This window comes from Juglans regia, chromosome 11 (assembly GCF_001411555.2).
Source record: "Juglans regia cultivar Chandler chromosome 11, Walnut 2.0, whole genome shotgun sequence".
Classification (NCBI taxonomy): domain Eukaryota; kingdom Viridiplantae; phylum Streptophyta; class Magnoliopsida; order Fagales; family Juglandaceae; genus Juglans; species Juglans regia.
Window position 1 is genome coordinate 34285381 of NC_049911.1, and position 24772 is coordinate 34310152.

The window sequence follows — 24772 nt, forward strand, 5'->3', positions numbered from 1 at the left end:
TACTAAAAGTATTTCAAGTAATCTCAACATTCTTCATTACTATTCATTACTTTATTTTTATTTTTTATTACTATTTATTATATTTTATTATTATTTTTTCATCACTTTTTTACTATTATTTACAAACATTCTGGTTTGAGTAGCCAATATACCTCAACACTTTTCAAATATTCTTGTACTATTATAAATACTCCACATGCCAAACGCAAACCATCTTCGTATCAAAGTTTATCCAAAAATCACTATAATATTTATCATTATTATATATAAATTAAAATTAATATCAATAATATTTATCACTATTATATATAAATAAAAAATAAAATCACTATAATATTTAAATAAAAAATAACATTATTATAATATTTATCACTATTATATATAAATTAAAAATAAAATCATTATAATATTTATCATTATTATATATAAAAATAAAATAAAATCACTACAATATTTATTAATATTAAAAAATTATTATAATAAAATCACTATAATATTTATTATTACAAATAAAATTACTATAATATTTATAAAATTCACATTTTTTTCAACTACCTATCTAAAAGTCAACAACGCAATATATTTTACACATCCAAATAATTCAAAATATTTTCAATGGGATTCACAAATTCACTCCAATCTCTACTCATAATTCAAATATTCTCAACACTTTTTAGATATTTTTACTATCCAAATGTAATCTAAATAAATTCATAATTTCAAGTATTCTCACATTTTATATAATTAGATTAAAATAAAATGAGGGCATAAAGTATAACATAAAAAAAAAATTATTTATGCATAATATTTTTTATAATAATATATTAGATAAAAAATAATTTAATAAAATAATTTTATTTTACAACATTATTATTCTTATAAAACATGTTATAAAAATGGGTCACGTGTATCAATATTTAATCTAAAAAACTAATGTCATGGTCAAAAGACATCATTTAATTGCAGAGCAGGCCAGAAAAAGGCAAAATGCCCAAAAATTAAAAAACAAAAATTCACATATATATATATATATATAATATGGATAATGCTGGAGCTCCCGCTGGAGCTCTAGTGTATTTTTATTATGTGTATTTTTTAATTTTTTTTATATAGATGTTTTTAATAATTTTAAATATTTTTAAAAAATAAAATATTTATTTTTATGGCCTGCTCATAACAATCTCTACTCATAACATTTCACAAATATTCTCAACACTTCTTAGATATTTTTACTATCCAAATGTAATCTAAATAAATTCATAATTTCAAGTATTCTCACATTTTATATAATTAGATTAAAATAAAATGAGGGCATAAAGTATAACATAAAAAAAAAATATTTATGCATAATATTTTTTATAATATATTTTATAATAATATATTAGATAAAAAATAATTTAATAAAATAATTTTATTTTACAACATTATTATTCTTATAAAACATGTTATAAAAATGGGTCACGTGTATCAATATTTAATCTAAAAAACTAATGTCATGGTCAAAAGACATCATTTAATTGCAGAGCAGGCCAGAAAAAGGCAAAATGCCCAAAAATAAAAAAACAAAAATTCACATATATATATAATATATGGATAATGCTGGAGCTCCCGCGGGAGCTCTAGTGCATTTTATTATGTGTATTTTTTAATTTTTTTTTATATAGATATTTTTAATGATTTTAAATATTTTTAAAAAATAAAAAAATTTATAATATTATTAAATAATACTTGCTTAATCACGAAGTAAAATATAAAATATTTTTTTATGATTTTTTATTTTACTTCGTGATTAAGGAAGTATTTTTTAATAACTTTTTTTTTACTTCTTGATTAAGAAAATGTTTTTAATGATGTTCTAAATTTATTTTATTTTTTAAAAAATATTAAAAAATATTATATAAAAAACAACTTAAAAAAAAACACATACAATATATGCCTACAGCCCCCAGCAGGAGCCCCCAGCGGGGGCTGTAGCATCGTGCTACAGCCCCCGCTGGGGGCTCCCGCTGGGCTGTAGTATTATTTAATATATATTTTATTTAAATAATTTTTATATAAATTTTTTAATATTTTAAAATAATTTTAAAAAAATAAAATTAAATAAAATTAAAATATTATTAAAAAAATATTTTTTTAATCCAAAAGTAAAAAATATAATTTTTTTTTTAAAAAATATTTAAAATAGTCATATTACAGTCCCGTTGGGGCTTCCGTTGAGCTTAACATGTATTTTTTTATGTGTAATTTTTTAATTTATTTTTTATATAGATTTTTTTACACTTATAAATATTTTTAAAAAATAAAATAAATTGAAAATATCATTAAAAAACACTTCCTTAATCAGAAAGTAAAAAAAAATCATTAAAAAATACTTCCTTAATCAAAAAGTAAAAAAAAAAATACTTTCTTAATCAAAAAGTAAAATACAAATCATTAAATATTAATTTTTATTCTACTTCGTAATTAAAAAAATATTTTTAAATAATATTATAATTTTTATTTTATTTTTTAAAATATTTAAAATTATTAAAAATATCTATATAAAAATAAATTTAAAAAAAATATATAATATATATATATATACATGTCAGATTCACGTGCGTGTGGGGTTGAGATTCTGCAGCCGGAGAAGTGGAGCGGAACGCGTGTCAGTGTCAGGCTTTTGTAAGATAAAGATAAAGATTAGAGATTAGAGATATTACTATTCCTTTGCTACGTGTAAAATTGTACTGCTTCGGGGAGAAGGCATTAAAGCCTTGTCTCTGCAGTGCATCATTTCAAGTAAGGAAAAAGTTAGGAGCTCCCATTTTTTTTTTTTTTAATGATTAAAAAATTATTATTTAATAATATTATAATTTTTTAAAAAAAAATTAAAAAATAATATAAAAAACCAAAAATAAAAATAAATTTTAAAATACCTAGCAGAGGGAGCCTCGTAGAACCACAGTTCAAGGAAAAGCATACGGTGCAGTCTACCCTTTGCCCCTACGGGCTACGGCTTATTTAGGCTCAGTAAAATTTAAAGAGCCTTACTAATTACAAACGTTTTGACGAAATAAATTTGACATAATTTTTTGATTAAAAAAAATAAAATAAAAATAGAAGAGAAAATATTATCTATCTCATAAAAATTATTTTTATTTTTAATTTACTTTATTTTATTAAATAAATATTTTATATATTAATACTGATGCGTGATTTAATACGTGAACTCGCTTACCATAAGACCTTTTAAATTTTAAAATAACAAGATGAATGAGTTCTTCAAAATTCTCTTGTTTAGAACCATTCTTATTAGTAAACGTTAATGATTTAAAAAATTATAAAGTTATTATCTTATTATTACTTATTTATTATTTTTTGTATTTAATTTTTTTAATTTTTAACTCTACTTAATAATTAAGGAAGTAATTATTAGTAAAATTATATATATTTTTAATTTTTTTATTAATGATTAAGGATGTTAACAAAATAATTGAAAAAAATGATAAAAAAAAATATACTATAAGTAGTAAATAGGTAGTAACTCTATCACTACCCAAAATATTATTAGAATATAAATTTTTAACATAATTTTTATTTTAAAATTTGAAAAAATTAAATTATTTATCATATTTTATATAGATATTTAAAAATTTATTATAATTAAATAAGATAAGATGAGTTGAGAGGTTTTCTCAATCCAGACAACCCGTAAATTTTTAGATACAAACAATAATAAGGTATTTTGTTTTTAAGTTGGTGGACATAGTGCATCATCCATATTACTTAAATGATAAAATTTAATTTATAAAAATTATATTTTGAATCAAATTATGCTATATAAATAATTTACTAAATGTACTCTATATACCAATTTGTGAATAAATATTTTAAACAATAAAATCCATTTTGCTTCGGTAGATAATCTTGTACACATTATTTACTTGGTGTCATTTTTAAGCCATCACTAACTTGTTAAACTCGAATTATAATTATTTAAAAAATAATTAAGGGCCCGATTTACCTAAACATGAGTTATATTGTTGGGAGTGATATATTATATATGATAAATTTTATTTGCAGTCTACTAATGGGGACTGCATATGTAAACTCTTCATTAAATAAAAAAAAAAGTATCATTTTGATAAGAATATTATTGTAATTTTAAAAAAGAGCAATGCTACAAACAGTCTTCATTTTGGAGACTGCATGTGCAAGTTTAGTCAATTTTATCTTTAAAAATTTTTAAAATTACAATAATATCATTTTCAAAATGATACTTTTTTCTATTTAATGAAAGGTTGGCATATGCAATCTCCATTTAGAAATTGTAAATAAAATTTCTTTTTAAAAAAATTTAAAAATAAAATTAATTAGACTTGTATATACAATCTCCAGATAGAAAATGTACGTAACATTGCTCTGGCTAGACCATGAAAGCATGTTTTGAAAATTGTCCTAAAAATGTACCATACATTACCTTAAAATAAAGCTTCAAAATTAAAACAAAAAATATTATTCATTAATTTTTATATCACGTAGTATCACTAGTACGTACTGCATGCGCATCGATCGTCCAAAAACAAGGGCATATATTCACGAAATCAGCAGAAAAAGAACAAAAAATATATAGGTTTCCTATTTGTACAAGACAACTAGATTCAAACAAGAGCAACAACAGGACATCAAAGGGCATGCCTCTCATATAAATATATATATTATAGACAAATAAAATAATAAACACACATAATTTTTCACAATGACATCATTTGGAAACCAACATCATTTGTTTTTTTTTGGAAACAAACTTGTAAAAATTAGTAACATCATTTTTCCACGTCATATATGTAACCTTCTGTATGTACGTTAACGTACGTATAGATCCAGATAATTTAATTTTCACGTCATAATACATATGATCAAGCAAGTTCTGGAATATGAGCAATGCTACACAACTTTTTACAACTTCTTTATATCATATTTAAAAAAAAAAAAATTTTGAGTTTATTTTTTTAAAATAATTTAATTCTTCTATTCATTATTTAAATATTAAATATTTGATAAAAGAAAAAAAATTAAAAAAAATATATAGTATGTAGAGATACGATTGTGTAAATCTTTTCCCGGAATATTAATGTTCAGAACGAATATAGAAAGAAGCATTTATCACGTATACATGAATATATATACATGAATATATATATATATATATATCTCTCTATATATAAAGAGTTTATGAAACGGAATTTTCTTGTTTTAACAGAAATTTCTTGTTTTAACGGAATATGCTGGTTTTCATTAACTTTTCATCCGTTTGTAATAATTACAGAACACAGAGATACGATTGTATTTTCATTTACATTCTATTTATGGCTACTTTTATGATTTCTGTTGGTTTCTATTCCACTATTAATATATTTAAATATGCTAATAAAGCAGATTTATAATAATCATGGATTCAATTTCCAATTTGAAAATACATTATAATAGGAAAACAGATTTATGTAGATTTGTATTTTCGTATTCATTATGATAGGAAAGCATTATAATAATTTACAAATAGCCTATATTTCAATAGCTTTTAAGATATATATTAATAATAAAATAATAAGATATATGTACTTTATTTTTATATTAATAAAATATATTAATACTTTGAACTGCACATACGTGCTTCAGGCACGTAACATCTTACTAGTATATATAAATATATATATATATATATATATATATATATATATATATTATGTTAAAAGAGAGAAATTATGAAACTCCTAACGTCACACACCCAAAATCAACTTCTAAGCCAATTCATGAGATGGATCGTCCACCCATGTTCTTGCATGAACCTTTGTTTTCTAAGTCATGATCACGAGGTTGTCTGCATTAATTATAATAATTTTTCCATGACGTCTCTCATTGGAGCCATATATTTAGATGACGAGGTTACCGGAACGCACACATGTACATGACGTACTCGCATATATATAAATTACTGATCTTGCCGTACAAATCAAATAATCATAGTATATCCTTCATGTCATCTCATGATTTCCCTTCGAAGCATTGCCTTATTTCGTCTCTAACCTAGCACTAAATTATTCTCTCCATCTATCGAGCTAGCGATCAGACTAGCTAGTAGAAAAACCAAGCCGAGGCCCGAGATGATCAACACCCTTTGCTGCATGGCTTCTCCTGCATGGGTGCTTTTCAACCTAGCCAACCATCTATGCCATGCTTGCCACTACAACAAACGGTTCCATGAAACCAAACGGGCTGCACCCTCTACAACGTCTATGGTACTGCAATGGGAGGCCGAAAGGAATGGCATGCCCAAGATGTCAAATACCCAACAACCGAAGAAGAGCTCCGCCTGGCCGTGGCCTATGCCAATCTTAATCAACTCATGGTCAAATTTGTGAGCAGATCTCCTCAAACCATACCAAAATTGGCCTGCCCCAGTACATCAAGTTCGGAAAAGGCGTTATTAATTAGTCAGTACAGCAAAATATGATTAATCTGGCATCGAGGTTGACACGAAGAATTTAGCTGTCACTACTAGTGATACTGGAGTGGGATTACGTGATCTGATTGATAGAGTGGAAGAAACCGGATTGAATTTGCAGGTGGCTGTGCCATATAATTGGGAGGGTCAAGTGAATGTGGTGGGGCAGCTTATTAGCACTGGGACACATGATGGAAGCTCTTGGTGGGGAAAGGGATCGAGCTAGGGGCCGGCTGCATGACATTCCTGATCATGTTATATATTGGCCTCGGTCTTATTGTTACGGCAAGATCATCTGAAAGATATGCCAAATTAATTGTCAGGTTACAACCACGAGATCCGCCCTTTGATGCGGCTAAAGTATCATGCATTGAGATTATTGGTCTCGTGTCTCTCAAAGGTAATTAGTACGATCGATTTACATATATAATATTCTAAAAACTTTTCTATAGGGTCAAACGTGATCACGTTAATTCCTTATAAACTATGATATTCTAATTAATAGTCAATATTTTACGGGGTTTTTTTAATTGATACTAAACGGATAGACATGGTCAATTGGTCACGTCATCATCAAAAAATTCTTATATAAAATTATGTGTTTTTTTTCAGATGTTACAATGGGCGCCGGAGATATTGACATAGAATGAATCACAGGTAACACTTTCGCTAAAGAGAGGATTCAAAGGAAACATAATTAACCTATAACTTCACGCGCGGGCGACGCTCAGTTTTAAGACGTATCAATGGACCGCGCAAAGAAACACGTACGAATTCGCAGATATTACTTGGTACCCATTAAAGCATACAGCTAGCTGTGTACGTGAGATATACATGATCACAGTCTTCCCTTAAAACGTCACTGGAAATGGGGTTTACGAATTCATCGATGGGTCGGGTTTCATGAGTCAAATCCAATTGTGATCTCCAAATCAGTAAGAGCAACAGGTAAATTAAATCATGGCTCCTTCAGGTCGCATTTTGTCCCAAATAAATAGTTGTACGTCTAGAATAAAAAGTACTAGGGGACTGGCCGTAGCTTAAAAATGCAGAGATAACATTGGAGAAGACACGAAATATGAAAGGGATAATATGCATTATAACTAGCTAGCTGCTACTATATACAATTATATAAGGGCTCCAAGGAACTACTCGCCAATGGATTGAAGATTGGCCTAATCTTCACTGGCCGTTATCCGGTAATTAATGGTCATGATCATCAGGGCAAAATTCAAACTTCAGGTTCCTGTTTATATTCACCAAGCGCATATATCACAACCGCGTGCGCTTGAGAAGTATATATATATATATATAAATATATATATATATATATTTATATAAATAGGGATCCAAGAATCAATGCGCTTTTCTAATTTGACGAGACGACAGCAATATTCCCTGCGCAAAATTTTGGAGGCTTTATTCGTGATGTGAAAAAACTGAGGGACCTACAATCAGAGAATTTCTGCGGGGCGGGTGGATATCTATAAGCTGGGTTCTTAGTACATTATTTCATCAAGTCTTCCGGGGCATATGATCTTGGCCAATCTGAGGATCACTCTGTGCAGGTAGTTGACAGCTTCTACTGTTATCGTGCTAATTAATTAATGATCTGCCTTCAATTAGTACTCCAAGACCGAACCAACTACGTACGTACGTACGTACCAAGATGTATGGGAAGAAGTACTGGAGCAAATTAATGGCATTCTTTAACGTCATGGGGGCTAAGCCACATGACTGGGCTAAGATCGATAGGAACCTGATTCTTAAATGTGCAGCATGCAGAAGTATCCTAATTTTAACATGATCGAACTTCGATTGCTGCGATCGAGAACTTAAACAGCCATGTCGTTTTAAAGTGAATAGTCGACGGATGATGAGATACTATTTGGAAAGGTGGCCGCAGAAGCTAGGTCACGGTTGTGCCTAATTAGAGGGACAATGCATATGTTGCGAAGACCGGCCGGCAATATTGCAGCCCGCCCAGATAAAGGCCGATATTTCTGCCAATTAACAAGCTATAGGCTGACCTTGTACGTTTACAAGAAAGCTAGAGTTTGTAGGTATTTGCCATCTTTTCTTCAACTTCATGAATATATTATAAGATTGTGATCTCGCACGTCGGTCTTTATAATTAATTTATATTTCTGCCAACACAAGATCAGTACTAGGCCTTCTTTATAATATATTTTCACTAACCAGTATATATATATAATATATATGTATGTATATATGTATGTATCATGTATGTATGTATGTAGTATCTACGACTATATATATATATATACATACTAATTATTGAGTCATGAAATGCTAGAAAGGCCAACATCATACAGACCATAGGGCATGCGCGATAAGATTACAGTTGATCAGCACTACCCAAACAATTTATAACGAGTAGAAAAATACACAAGCTAGGGAAGAAGGATGGATTAAAAAAATCGACAAATATGATAAACTTGATTTACGCACTCGGCGTTACGACCAATGCCCAAGGAATATCAATGTACGTATCATACGTTTCTATATAAACTAATAAATAATATATACATAAATAAAGACACATACCATGACCTAGCTAGCAACCTAGCAAGTTAAGTGTCACTTTTTAAAGGGAGCATTCTTTTAATTTTTTTATTTGTAAATAATTTCGCGATGCAGTTTTTTTAAAATTCTGCATGATGATCACATGATCCTATTGCAGTAGGGACGGCCGATGATCTTTGATAGAATTAATCAAATAGCAGGGAGTAGGCCCCAAAACCACATGAATTTTCATTACTTTGATACATATATATATATATATTATATAGTAGGCAGAGATATTCATGAAGCAATTTAAGCAAATCTAATCACCTTTATGCAGCACCCAACAAAAGGATTCAGAATCAACGTCGGTGTCTTTGCTAGCTGTTTCTGACACACCTCCATCGTTGAAGTCTGGCTCCGGCCAACCCCAAGATAACATCCACTTAAGTACAACACCACCTCCAGCAAGCTGCACGCGCGCATACATATATATATATATATGATCTGGGCATGCACTACTAATTAATTACGGCTGAGGTACTAATTAATTAAAAAGCAGGCTACTTCATCATGTCTTGGCGCCTTCGATCTCAACTGAGTGCATGGCGGTGGGAATATTATATATTAATAAGAGTAACTAGCTGCAGTATTATATATATAGTACCCATGGCCGATCAGTCATTGTCAAACATTGACGGCAGAGCGAGCGAGCACCACAATTAAGTACTGTAAAATTAAGTAGCATCGATTTGTCGACGTCGTTGATTAGGAAGTTAGTGTGTGTCGCTCACGGCTCAGTAATAATATTACTTGAGGAGATCAGTGATCATCAACTAGCGATGAAGATGATGATGATGATGATGATGAAGATCAAGGAGTAATATTCTTGATCATGAGGCGGTTTCCAGCGAGCTTGCCCATGAATGACGGAGCGATCGAGCTGGGAGGGGATCGAAGAAAGCTAATTAATTACAGTCTTATATATATATATATATATATATATATATGGGTTTTGTTCTTAATTAATTTCTGGTCAATATAGAACGCATGAGATCATAGATCTAGTGGTTTTTAATTTTCCTAAGCAGATTTATGGGTAAATAATTAACCCAATTGGAGAAACAATATATAGGTATTGACCGGTCAGCGCTTGCTTCACATGATATATATATTATATACAGATCGAGGATGATGATGATCATGATGATGTTGGTCATGTAGATTGATCTTAGATCATGATATATGGCTTTGTTTCACATGTATCCATGAATCCATGATGGCATTCTGTGCAGATCGCGCTGTCTTCCAAACAACCCTTAATTAACTTGATATTATATATTGTGTTCTAATGCATGGTTCATCCATTTATTCCGCAGGTCGAAGCTTTTTTTTTTTTTTTTTTTTTTTGCCTTTTCTGGTCTGCAGGTTCAGTTTCCCAAAACCCAGAAATATGATTCAGCAAAAAGAATGAAGACAAAGATTAATGCATGAGATTATGATCTAGAGACAAAAATTATCAATCACAAGTATACATACATGCATGTACAATTAATCTTCGATGAATAATTAGAAGATGATCAGCGGCCTGTTTGGGGAATCGAAATGTCACAAACTAGATCTTCATTTTCACAAATGCAAAGCAAATTAAAACTGGAATTTATATATGATCAGCTTCATGATATATCAATCCGGTCAATTAATATCAATCCGGCCAGTTTCTGCACAAAAACTGGAAGGTGTATATGCAGCTTTGCTAATCTCGATCCGGGATAACAAGGTCTATACAATTAATATTGGTATAATTTCTAATTAAAAAAATTATAAAGTATATATATATATATATATATATATATATATTATGCAGACAACTGATCGATCTCTTACATATTATAATATATTCCTTCTGAAATGGCGGCCTTCTTTCTCTTCCCAGCCATATTCAATCCAACCAAGGCCGCTTCCTGCGCGCATCCGTTTATGAATGTACGTACGTACGTAGTACCAGGATCACATAAATATGAGATAAATACTATCACTTTTCACAAAATATATTATATATACATCCAACATTAATCCCTTCAACAAAACCATATCTAAGTTGAAATCAAAGAAAGACAAATTAGTGATCAAAGGGGGAAAAAAGGTTCAAAACGAAACAAAAAGTACTGTCACGGCGTCCCTATAACAGGACTTGATAATTAATTAGCAGCCGATCAAAACCTAAGTATTCGTTCATTTTATGACCATTAATTCGGCCTTGCTCTCTTAATTTCATTCATTATGTGTCGATATTATAATGATCCTCACGTACTGGATGTGAACGTCCCGTCCAAATCAAAGCATTTATACTTGAAATAAAAAAAGTTGATCATCATGATCATGGATCGGATGCTTATATCTTCTTCTTCTTCTTCTCATTCTTCTCCTCCTCTTCCTCGTCAAAAGAAAACCATTTATTTGAAAGCATATATCATCTCAAAAATAAATTCGAGGTAAACCCATTAATCGAAGTATTATCATCAGATAAATCTCGCAGTTCATTAAGATGAGAGAGAGAGAGAGCTAGAGAGAGAGTAGATTTGGTGATGGGTAGATCTCGATCCACAGGAGTTAATTTTGTTATTGGCTACTGGTGCCGATTAGATTACCCTAATAATTTATAATGGAAAACAACAGCAAGTACGTACTATAAAATCCCACCGATAATGCTCCGCCCGGATTACCTGTATCTGTATATATGCTGCAGCTAGCGGTACGCTTGGCCCCCATAGTCATAGCTAGGGGCGACGAGGCAATAGCAGAGCCAAAGCCTCGATCGTGCTCGTGCATTATTATATAAAATATGTATATATTAAATATTTAATACTTTATAAGATTCATACGGCCGGCTACAATATATATAATTTTGATAGTTCAAAGTATCAATTTTAATTAATCGTTTGCAGTGTAAGGTAAACATTTTAGGACGTTGAGAGTATATTTAGGAAGAAAAACTCATTGGCGACTGTCGATTAGGGTCTGTTTTCTCGTGTCAGCAAAGTTTTTGCTACTGTTTTATATATCCATTAAATTCTATGCAACAGAAACCTTCAATACAATAAAATCAACATGATCAGACAGTACTGATCTTGTCTAGCTGTGATATTTTATAAGTCGTACGTGTTCCAACTCATGATTACTATAAAATCAACACATGATCTTCCCTTTTAGCTTGGTCTTGGAACCATAGAAAACTACAAAACAAGTAATATCAACAAGAAATTATTGACTTATGAGTGATGACACCGGCCCGGCCCCTTGGGTTTATCCTGATTGATACATGCATTCAAGTACTATATTAACTAATGCCCCCCCGTCTTCGTTTCCATGCAATTCCTACTCCTTGTTCACTGATGGGCACGGGTTGAATTGAAACAAAAGTACCCATGAATGAGCCCTTCCTACATCTTAAGGGCAATTACGAGGATTGTGCTTTAACCATCAAATACAATGATGAACAGAGGATTGGGGTGTATGTATGTATATGCAGCCTTCAACTTACACCAGTGCGTCTTTCGCAGCTTCGATTAGGACATGGAAAATGACAAAGACAACCTTAAGTCAAAGAATCAGAGTTCCAGAATCAAAATCTGCTTCTAGGAGAAATATGATTTGCATTTGCTGTAGATATTCTCAATTTACAGCAGCTGCCAAGACATTGAAGACTTCACCTGCTGTATAAAAAATTTAAAATTTAAAATTAAAAAGTAAACCACAACCTGTAATGTCAGCTGAAATTTGAGAAGTATTTTAACCAATGAAGACAATAAGAGTTTCTGAAATACTACCGATATGGATTTCAGGAACTCTGCCACATAACTCAATGTTGCACGCGTTCTTTTACAGTGGTGTGCTTCAGATTCCTATGTCTCTTGCGGCCATCCGACTTAATTATGCTACGCCTGCTTTGAGAAGGAGTCACCTTTCTAAGTTTAAGGTCTTCGCCCCTAATCATATATGTATTTCCAGCTCCTGGCATGATAAAATCAGCCGGATTTCTATTAATACTGCAGATTTCAGACACAGAATTGCTTTTTGGATGCTGAGTTGAATTGTCCATTCCATGATGCTGCAAGGCAAAAACAGTAGAATCGGAAGCATCAAGAAGTCTTTTCTGCAGACTATGGACGGGAATAGCTCCATGATTTGTGCCTAAACTTCCAGTGGGGAATACAAATTTTTCTGGTCTACGACCTCTACTCTGTGTGGCTGAATTAGAGATTTTTTTCTTGTCTCTCTCTCTCGACTTCAAGCCAACTTGACTCGTAAGATTAGAACCCCTTTGGAAACCTTTTTCATGTTGAAAAGAAGAAGCAGATGCAGCCACTGTTGGAATACAATGAAAACAGCCATGGGCCTTCTCTGAAAAGTGACTTTTACTGCAATAAACGGATGGTGGCTGTTTCATGGAATCCACTGTCTTATAGGCACCAATCTCCATTCTGGGAAGCTCCTTAGACTTAGGATCATGAGGAAAGGAAGGTCTCTTAGGGAACTTTGGTGTTCCACCCATACTGAACGTAGGACCTGACCGCATCCCTGCATCCATGAGGCTGAGCAAATGCATTGCTGGTATGGTTTCATTAGAATACAGATCTAACGACCCCATCAAACTTTGAGGATGCCCCATTCCATTAAGTTTGCAAGCTAATGGGTACTCTGCATTATTCCTACTGAAAGTTTCTGAACCACAGCTCATATTGTGCTTCTCAAGACCTGTAGCATTTAGATTAAAACACTTCAGGTCATGGTTGAAGTTCAAACCCCCCTTATGCAGTGAATCTGGACACTGAGAAAGCATATCTAAGTTAGTAGACTGAGCTACACCCTTTTGAGGCAGGTTATATCCAAAGGGGGATTGATTTGTAATCATGGTTGGCCAAAGATGTACTGCTGTTTCATTCTGTTGTGCAACTGTCTGGCGTGTGTTACATCCTCCCAGGGTCTGCAAAGTAGCATGAGACGGCCCGTGCCCCACCATAGCCGCATTCCAGTTGCAATTCTGACCACTACTGTGTCTGCTGGGATCGGTCACAGAAGATTGGACTCCGCTTGATGGCTTCTTTTGACACTGAGCAAAAGTCCTAAACCCTATTGGAGGGGTCTGAGTTTGATCCAGCTGACTCGCATTCAGGTGGTTTCTATCAATATGAGAAAAGAAATCAAATGGCTTCTGTTTGGTGGTTCCCACATTTTGGCCTGTTGTGATTATGCCATTCCTTCCATTTCTAGCCTGGTATTTTTGCTTGCGAGTAATTTCCAGTAGCCTCAACTCGTCATTGCCATATGTGTTAGTACAATCCGTCATCTGACTATTTATTGTATTACTGGTTGTTTCTAACAACCCTTTCTTATTTACAGCATCAGGAAGATGCCTCTCATGGGTATTTCGGTTCATCTTTGTCAGGAGCTCTACAATTTCCATTGGTATATCATCTAAAGGTCCCTGCTCAGACGCTTTGTCAGCCTTTTGATCACTATTTTTTTCCCCAACAGCTGTATATTCCTTGGCTTTATAAGCTTTGTCTATGTTGCTTGCACCAGAACAATTCTGCAAAAGGAAAATTAAAAAAATTATTTTCTCCATACAAGCTATATTCTCAAAGCACTACAAATATTATCAATAGACACAAAGATGAAGGAAATACCAGAAAATGAGAAGCATTTCTTCACACAAGTTTGTGAATCACATGACCTTGTACAACAATGACAAGTAATACATAGGCAAATATATAGGCCACCCACAGCAGAAAACTATGCATAATCTGATCGTATTATCACCAAATGTTGCAATATGTGCCATATCATCATACCATGAACTAAGAAAAAGAATGGATGCTTTAACACATAGATAAGAAAATTTGGGTCTGCACTCAGACAGTCATCTTTAAACACCTCATTAGGACATATAAGATCCAAACTTAACACAGGTAATGACCATTTGAACAAAACACAGAAGGTTGATACCTTCATCTATTATAAATTAAGTACGAACTTCGCTGGAGATTGCAATTAGGTGAAATGAAATAATTTCCATCACTTAAAAAGGCATAAGAAAGAAAGAAGAAGAGATCACAATTTGACGGATTCTTCTAAAACTGTTCAACTCTATGTTGTTATGACATGCACCTAATGGTTTGTATGATTAGAAAGGTGTTGAGTAATGAAACATTCGGGCCCGATATCATTATATATACCGTACATTTCCTAGTATATATGGTCTGGCCATTTTCAAACTCTTCTTGAGGTGCCTGTGTTCCCATATGTTCTTGCAAAAAGTTGGTCCCTGCTCAAGATGGGAGTTGAAAATTCATCAGTGATTAAGTTGCTGAGTTTGGCCGTCCACCCAGGCTCTGTTGAATTAACCAAGAGAGAGACCAATCGTGGAAGGGAAGAGAACAGATACAGCAGCAGGAAAGTATATTTAGATACTGAAAGAGGTAAAGGGGTAAGTGGTTGGTTTCCTTGATACTTTGAGATCAATTGAAAGGCCAGGCCACAATAGTAAACACAAGTCAGAACTCTTGATCTTAGGAGGTTAAAAGAACGCCTCCAGATCCAGGAGCCTGAAATAATGGCAAATGTAAAAATCCCAAAACATGATTAAGTGCCAATGGTAATCAGAATCGAGAGTGATTTGTGAACAGCATAATAATTAACTTAAGATCCGATTGGCATGCTCAGAAAGATAAGTCTACAAAACAAAAAGCATATATATATATATATATATATATCCATGTAATGAAAGCAATGGAGATAGTGATAAAAATCAAACACATACCCTTTGTTGAATTTGAGAACACCCCCTATCCTCAACCTGAGAGAGGCAATTTTGCATCTCATTCAGGAAAGGCATTTTAAATGTGGTCATCTCATTACTGACTTCGCAATTTACACCTTTTCCTGAATAGGTGGCTGGTGGAGATTTCGATGGAACCCTTTGATCTCTAAAATTGTTAACCTCTAAATTTTTCCTCATAACCTGATCTACTTTGGGACTGACCTCTTGCCAAGGTGGAAAGGAAGATACCCCGCCTTCAACCCGAGGAATAAATTCTTTGTCATATCTTGGAGCGGCCGAAAAGCTATTAAGTGAAAGTCGCAGCTCTTTTTCAGCAAGTGAACCTTGTGTTGATTGAAACAGATTTGTTACAGATCCAGTTTGCATGATATCTACATTTCCCCTTGAAATTGGGTCATTTTTTAGCACCCCATTGTTCCATGGAAAGAGTGAAGCTTGGCCTCCATCCGCTTGTGAACTTTTGTTTTTCTTATGGCACATATTAGGTTTTCTCTCCATTCTTAGAGCAGGAAAAGGAAAAGGATCCATTTGTCTGCCTTTGAATGCATTGTGAGTTAATCCAAAAGAAACATTGCCAGCAGCATTTCTGTCACTTGTATGCTGAGTTTTGTCCTGAATTTCCTTTTGCACAGTTACTTGTGGTGGCGCCAATGACAAATATGCATCAACAACTTGGATCTTTTTATTTTTCTTCTTACCTATGGTAGGACTTCTATGCTTTATACCTTTACTTGAATGGCTCTTCAGATCAGTTTTGAAACCCATTCCTGCAATTGCCTCTTGAGATTCATTACCCACAGTTACATCAGTTGTTTCTGAATCTCCCTTCCAAATCTGAACTTTTTTATGCAAATAATTTGGAGAGGGAATTTCTGGAGGTCTCCACTCTTCATCCTGAGGTAACTTCCTTTTCGTAGTCTGACAAGAACCCCTTTTAGTGTTTCCTTGAATGGCCACCAGACCTTGAGGAACAGAGAGCATATCTAACCTTTCAAATGCTTCTGGGGTCCTATTGGATGGAAAATTATCTGCATCAATCAGACCACTCTTAGCATCACCATTTTCACCCAGCAAGTCAGTCAGTAGACGGTGCTTTCGAGTTTTTCTACGATGCAAAGAACATGATTTGTCTAAATAATGGTCTAGAGGATCATCATCAACCATTATTTCAACACTTTCAGATGATTCATAACTAAACTCATCCAACTCGAGAGACGAATGTACAGTCGTATGAGCTTTGACGACATTAGGTGCCTCAGCAACCATACTGCCCAACCCAAGTGTCTGACAGGCTTTTGTTACCTTTATGTGTTGATCATCTGGAGAATTTTGTGTTCCTGTCTGATAATGTTTGGCAGAATCCTTAATCATGCATTTGAGGTTCCAATCAGAAACTTCATGACTCCCACTGCCTGTATCATTAAATTCTATAGATCCATTACACTTTAACTTAAGAGCCACTGTTTCAGAAAGAAGCAGCCTTATTAGTTTGATAAATATGTCATGTAAATTTTGATTGTGTGGTGTCCACTTCATAGTAAAATTACCTGTGTCATTTGTATGCCTTTCTTGTATTATGCTTGAATTAACTTCTGGGGCAGCACTTGTTAATTTGAGGATTTCCTGGTTAAGATTTTCTTCTGAACCAATGTCATGCCCTGGAGAAAATATAGGAAATGAACCAAACGCCAGCTAGTGTATAACAGAAACAAGATGGAGTGAAGTGTACCTATAATGGTGCCGTGTGCAACTTCAACTTTCTTCTGTTTCTTATCACTACATAATAGAAGTTGGTTGTCGTTGCTCAGTATGGTAGAAGTATTGGCAACAACTGATGTTGTTTCACCAAGAACTGGCTTGGGAGCTTGCTGAAAACCTGGCAGAAGCATTGCAGCACTAGCCACATGGGAACAATTGCTATTGGAGCCACATTTGGTACCACAACAATTAAAGAGTGTTCCATAATCTTTTGCAGCAGCTCTGGCAGCAACCTTATTCAGACAATTTTGACAATGCCACCATCTGAATTTTGGAACCTCTAAATGGGGAAGAAAAGATGTTTGTTCCTCAGACTCAGTCTGATCAACCTCTAAAGAAAAAGGGCAACATATCTTCCAATCTTTTTTCCGAATCTCCGAGACATATCCGCTGAATTCAAATGGATACACTTTATAAGGAAAACTCCTAAAGAGAATCCAGAAGCCAAATAAAAACAAACTACTAATTTTTGGGAAGCAACTCTCAGATAATTATCACCAAATCAGATATCCGATCAAATCATCTCCCCCACCAAAAAAAGATCTACAAATTGTCCCATTAATTCAAATATAATTTTTTTTTTAAAGATTGGCAACTTAGTAGTCCCATAAGTTCTTCATGACACTCCATGCTAACTTCAAATGTTGCTTCTCCCCCCCCAATTGTTGTTTAAATTAGCAATATTCCAGTATAAAGACGTAAAGTCAAATTACTTTTCTATCGAGAAATACAAGAGATTGAAACTGCAATTGCAGACAACTCTCGAATGATCTGGTTCTCATAAAAGTACGTGCAACAACTCCATCAGCATATATAGCATGCCAACCACACAAGTCCCATAAGGATAAAAAAAAAAAAAAAAAAAAAAGATTAAACAAATACACAGTTAAAATTTTGCAAGATTATTACATTACAAGGTCGATCAAGGCTTACCGTATAGAAAAATGCTCGCACTTTCCAGCATCACTATTATCCTTAGCAGTGCCGAGATCTATTGATATAGAGTCAATTTGAATAAAAGATCCCTCAGACTTGGAGACGGTATTAGAATTGCTCTTATAAAGGTTCTCCTCCTCCACAATACTCCTCTCCATGTTAGTAAATAACCACAGCACGCAAATACACGATTTCCTATGCAAAATAATAATAATAACTGAATGGCATCAATCAATATAATATGCTGAAAGTAATCCTTATCAAACTACAAAATTAAGATATAGGGTTAATATATGCGATTCAAAGGCAAAGACTTCAAATTTCTAAGGTACATCACAGGATCTGAAGTAGAGTCCCAAACCAAGTGATTAGGGTTTTGTACACCCACTAAGAAATCAACAGTAGACAAAAAAATTCCATGTCGAAATGGTTATAGAATGAGCGAGAAGCTAAAAACACTATATGCAGTGATTTGGCGCATAAGATAACGACTTCTGGAAATATATATAAGTATATGACATATTTGGGTAATATAAATTAATAGATTTTAAACCCTAGTTTTCCTATCCATAAAAAAAAAACCATAAAGATGTATGTAGTCTCTAATTTCGCGCTTCTCCGAAAATTAACGAATCAAGTAGTTAATCGATCCACATAAGGTTCAAAGTAAAACATAAGTCAATACCCATAAGACAATTAAAGCACGCATTAGGGTTTTGTCTTTGTGATTTTCAGACGTATCTCCCATCATCAAGAAAAGCTGCGTCGATGTACCAAGATAGGTAGGAATTCCCACAAACCCACCTTTAGTTTCTACAAATCAAACAACAAAACCATGTACAAAAACTCAGAAATTAATATTTTTTGGTATTTTATTGCTTACCCATTTCACAGTTAGGGAACAGCTAGCGTAACTTATTATCCAGAAAATCAATCAAAATAAAACATTAAATATCACAAAAGTGCTCAGATTCATCCCCAAACAAAACCCAGATAAGAAAACAAAAAGTAAAGGCTGGACTTAACGTACTACACACAGTGAAATGACCTAAATATCTCAGACAACCCATCTCGACCTCAGCTACAACTCGTGCCGATCAAAACCAAACCAAACAGCGACTTGCAAACCAGATCAGTAAAGAGAAATTGAGGCATCAAACCCACCTTTAACTCAATCGAAAACTAGCAAAGACGATACCCCATCTGTCTTGCTCCGAATATTCTCCACGGCGCATCGAAGAAATAGTACTAAAAGATAGAGCATTTGAAGAAGAAGATGAGTGACTCAGCTTCGGGACGGGATTCGAAGCTCGCTGAGTAGAATTTGAGCGCGAACTTTGGAGAAACCCTAGAGAGAGCGATAGAGGTTTTCGATTCTTTAGCGCGAGAGAGAGAGAGAGAGAGAGAGAAGAGAGAGAGAGGAAGAGTGTTTTTATCCTTTGCCCTTGAAAGGAGGTTTGTTGTATTAAAATCATCCATGCCGTGACATGTCACAGCGACACATACATACATATAAACATAATAAATAAATAATAAAAAAAAAAGTTAAATTCGAGAGAGACTGAGAAGGAAAGTGAGGAGAGAGACTGTTTCCAACCAATGGGAGAGCTACATGTGGTGAGAAGGTGCGGTTCTTATCACAAACCATTATATAATATTGTTGTGATACAGGAAAGGAAACCCTAGGGAGGAACACTGTTAAAAAAAGAACACAGTGTACTTTTTAAAAAAAAAACATACATTAAAAAAAAAAAAGAGGTAAGTACTATGTACTGTTCCCCCATCTACGCGTTGTTTACACGCTCTGTTAGGAGACAGTCATTTCTTTATTGTGCCTGTCGTGTCAAGTAGGGCTGAAGATGCCCATGCCTTTGCACATAAACGAGTTGTGATTGGTCCGTGTGGTACACATGCTTTGCAGGAGTGTTGTAGTAGATTGCCTTGTTTGAAACCCTAGGTTTCTCTGATGAGTAATGAAGATGGTATCTAACCCTAGCTGATTATAAATGTTTAACCCTAACACTACTGAGAGTAATCTCTCTGTTTAATTACTTATAGTAGAAGTCCCAGTTCAGAAAAAGCTGTTAAAAATTAATAGGATGAAGAAGAAGAATAGTGATATAAACTTAATTTTAGAGCAAACCCATAATTTGTTGAACAGTTAGGGCATATATATAAATAATATTTATAATAATCGGTAAGTACTGTAATAATATATATATATATATGTAAATAATACACAAGTTATTAATGTTGAGGTCGTCTGGTTTAATTTTGTTGTTCCCTATATAGCTGCTTGTTGCAAGATGACCACAAAAAATTAAAATCCCAGGCTACCACTATCTTATAAATTAAAGACCACAAATTCATAAGAAGATCATTTAATATGGATTGATCAGTACATGAATATGCATGAAGCCGTTCATGGCCAGGCTAGGGAACTACAAATTCGAGGGATAATATTCTATAATAATTAATAAAAATTAACAAATTAATTAGCCGTCCAGTTTACATGAGTAGATAGAAACCCTAGCTAGATAGAAAGAATGCACAAGGCAGGGATCGATTTAAACAGAGATCGATCTGTACCACGTGTTGAATTTTTATGCTGAAATAAGACACGAATCTTCAGAAATTTTAAAAATCTCAAGCTAGCTAGGCTCGAAATGGGATCGATACTAATTCAGTAGTACCCCAGTTCTCATTGAGAGGGCCCGTACTTACGCATCACTAGATCAATTTCTTTAGTACTCAAGCATATAGATCCAAAAGATCTCTTAAAGAAATGTAGGTGAGTGTGGTATTTATCAATTAAAGTGCTACCATGACGACCCCTATATATATATATATATATATAGATATAGATATCCCTGTCACTCGGCCAGTAGAGAAATTTATAAGGTTGATATGCTTACAGCTTAGAGATATCTGCACACACGTACGCATACACACGACACACACACACACACACACACATATATATATGTAATAACCCATCACGTACGAGCTAGCTAGGATAAAATACACTGAGAATATTAAATACAATTTTATCCTTGTATTTAGCAATTGTAAAGGTGATTATTAATTCGATGATGTATCATCAGCTTCAAGTCAAATACAAAACATTACTGCAGTTTGCTAGCTAGCTATTAATGATTCAGAAACTTTTTTTCTTCTACAAAGTCATTGCAAAACATGTAAAGCTAGCACGCATGCATCACCGCGTACGTACTCTATATATTATAAAATTGCCGCCCCCCACCCAGAAGTACTCCCCGATTTTTATTTAATTAATTTCTAATATGATCACTGATCGAAACTCGAAGTAATTATAATTAATTAAAGGCCATTTCTAGAGTTTCTTGAACATGACTACTTAATATTCTACTGTATCTCCCCCGCGCGCGTCCAGGTAAGTGATTTGCCGGCCAGCTTTGAGATTCAACCAAGCAGAATGCGTTTTCTTACTCAAAAGTTCGTGAATTTAAACAATCAACTCAATCCAAAAAATATTTGAATTCCAACTAGTACTTAATTGGAGTACGTACGTACGTAGTTGGCCAATTATATAATTGCATGGTTAAATCCGCCTCAGACGTACTCCTCCCGCTAGCTCTATTATACCCAGATAATCTAATTTGCTAGCTAGCTAGCTGATCAAATATCTGCATATACGTACGTACGTGCATGGGTCCCCAAGAATCTTTTGTGCAGAAATTAATGGCCCTAGCTTAGTACTGCATGTGTATTATGTATGTATGTGTATATATATATATATATAATTGATGAATACGTTTTGCATGCATTTTATTAATTTGTTAGTAAAGGTTTCCTTTCACACGTACAGTGCATTCCTCCAAAATCCCAAACGGGAACATATATACAATATGACTGAGAATGCATGTATATATATATGCTACTGAGTTTAACAAAGATAAATTAAGTGCATGCCATGTTTCGATCGTACGTGGAACGTCTGCCCCTGCAGGCCAGGCCCTATATATATATGTTGTTATCGATGCCCTATATATTCATATTCAAATACCCTATCATATTGGATTACAAATGGATAAATGGATTTGAAGTTTTGACCCATATATATATAATCGATCGATTAATTAAGCTCTACACTTAGTACGTGAAACTTGATTTTTCTCTATATGTAGTTATGTATATATCCTTCATGACCATGTGTAACTTGCATATATAACCGTCGTACTCGTTAAATCCCACGTCGTTCTTTACCCTGCCGAAGGAGCTAGATTATCTTATTTGGAGGAGGTATATATAGTACTGAGCTTAATTCTTATATAATTATTCCAAAGGGACAATGATATTGCAGTTTTTTGTCACATATATATATATATATATATCATAAATTTCTTTTTCAAATGGATCAAGTACTTAATTATCAGGCTTTTTTTCCGTTGCTCATGACGAGTTGAATGGACAAAGATATACAATGACACATTAAAAAAAAAAAAACAATATGCCCTGATCTAGCACGAAATATTTATAGTCTATATATATATAGCTGAAATGGCAATGATTAGCCATCATTAATTTGCTTTAATTTGCATTTTTAGAATATATATACGATCGAGTGGCAGGCCGTGCCCTTCCATTTGAGACGCACTTTGCAAAGTCAGTTTGAGCAACGTACACAACAAATTCAATGAAATAAAGTCATGTACGTGGGAGCTAGCTAGCTAGCTTATTAAGACAAAGATAGCTAATCACGAAATTATTAAACGAACCCGGTAATTTCACCAATCTTTGGGCAACCAATCCCCGAAAAATTACTATATACATATCGACATTATAACATAGAACAACATGAAATTAAATAGTGAACATATAATATATATATATATATATATGTGACGAAATTCATATATATATGTCGTGTAGTCGTAGTAGTGCAAATTAAAGACAGTTTATATATATATATATATATATATATATCGATAGATTCACGCCGCTTGATTATATATGATCATCGGGCAGATACCTATAATTAATTGTGCGTTTCTTTATTTAGTAGTATTAATGGCACGTTTTGGATGCCAGGCCAGCCAAGATCATGGCCTTGATCTATATATAGATCATCGGAAGAGTATTGGCAATTTGGCACAGATCTATAAATATATATATATATATATATATATATATTATACCCTATTCATGCCTAACGTATATATAGTACATGTTGATATATGTACATGCATGAAGACGCATATATAATTAATATTAACTGTTTCGAATCATGTACTAGTACTACATGATGTCTAAGGTTAATCATAACCTTACATGTGTTTTTCATATTACTGGTTCGAATAATATAGGACATGGACCCGCGGCATTCAAGGCTTTTTGGCTATTTGTAAAACTCCTTATCATGTGCTGGCCGGTAGCTTTTGAAACTCATCCATCGAGATTCAGACTTTTGGACCCTTACAAATTGAATTTTTCGTACATGTGTTTGGACGCAACTGGTTGATGATCATATCGCCAGTACTGCATTCTATCGAGAGGAAATGATCGATACTTTGTAATGGATGATCATCATGTACATGATGTAGTTTTTTTTTTTTTTTTTTCTAAATTCGCTATTAGTTTTTCCCTCAACCACCGACATATTTTGGCCTAGTTTTTTTTTTTTTTTTCCTTGTTTGTTCTGCAAATTAAATCCAATTATTTATTTATCCTGCTGGCCTGCTTTTCATTATTTTCATCAGTAGTACTTCGATCCGAAGTATGCAATATTGTTTCAACCATTAATGGAATGATTAGGATCGATTTAATTATTTCGTGAAGGGAAAGATCATCATCATATATATATAGGACTTTTAATTAAACTTTGATAATTAAGTAAATTAATCGTGAACTGATTTTTTAGTAATGAATATATATAGTCAATATTAAAAATCAAGGTCTAATTATTGATGCAAGGACTGATACTTTTTTTCCCCGTTTGTTCTTTTTCTTTTTCGTTTGGTTCGATCTGGGATTGATCGATCGATCCAGGGGTAATTATAAAATGAGACCGAAAAAAATTCAATAGAATTGATCATGAAGAAACTTCAAAAAAATAAGTACCAATTCACGTGTCCATATATGTTTTATTTTTCTGACATATAATCTCATGCATGCGTTCAATAGCTAAAAAATATTAAAAATTAATTAGGTTTAAATATATAAGATAATGAGAATTGATACTT

At 33.1% G+C, this 24772-nt stretch overlaps 2 protein-coding genes across 6 annotated transcripts; one reads left to right on the forward strand and one right to left on the reverse strand.

The window, feature by feature from the left end:
- Positions 1 to 6253: 6253 nt before the first annotated feature.
- On the forward strand, positions 6254 to 7137 carry LOC109009419 (L-gulonolactone oxidase 3-like; the record flags this gene model as incomplete). The annotated part of the gene is given in 4 exon segments (XM_035682607.1): positions 6254 to 6475; positions 6477 to 6710; positions 6743 to 6887; positions 7100 to 7137. Coding segments are annotated over 4 exon segments (639 nt in total), but the record flags the coding sequence as incomplete, so codon positions are not given.
- Positions 7138 to 12109: 4972 nt separating this feature from the next.
- On the reverse strand, positions 12110 to 19994 carry LOC109009504 (protein EMBRYONIC FLOWER 1). Of its 5 annotated transcripts, none has more exons than XM_018989996.2 (8): positions 19716 to 19994; positions 18549 to 18746; positions 17587 to 18005; positions 17405 to 17497; positions 15837 to 17317; positions 15258 to 15341; positions 12844 to 14606; positions 12110 to 12729 (listed from the first exon to the last, which is right to left on the reverse strand). In XM_018989996.2, the coding sequence occupies exons 2-7, from the start codon at positions 18707 to 18709 to the stop codon at positions 12876 to 12878; spliced, it is 3969 nt and encodes a 1322-aa protein (XP_018845541.1). In that variant the 5' UTR covers positions 18710 to 18746; positions 19716 to 19994; the 3' UTR covers positions 12110 to 12729; positions 12844 to 12875. The 5 variants fall into 5 exon arrangements, with proteins under 5 accessions (XP_018845541.1, XP_018845542.1, XP_018845538.1 ...); XM_018989997.2 differs by having other exon boundaries at positions 15837 to 17269; positions 17405 to 17515; XM_018989993.2 differs by having other exon boundaries at positions 12110 to 12726; positions 17405 to 17515.
- Between the last annotated feature and the right edge of the window lie 4778 nt (positions 19995 to 24772).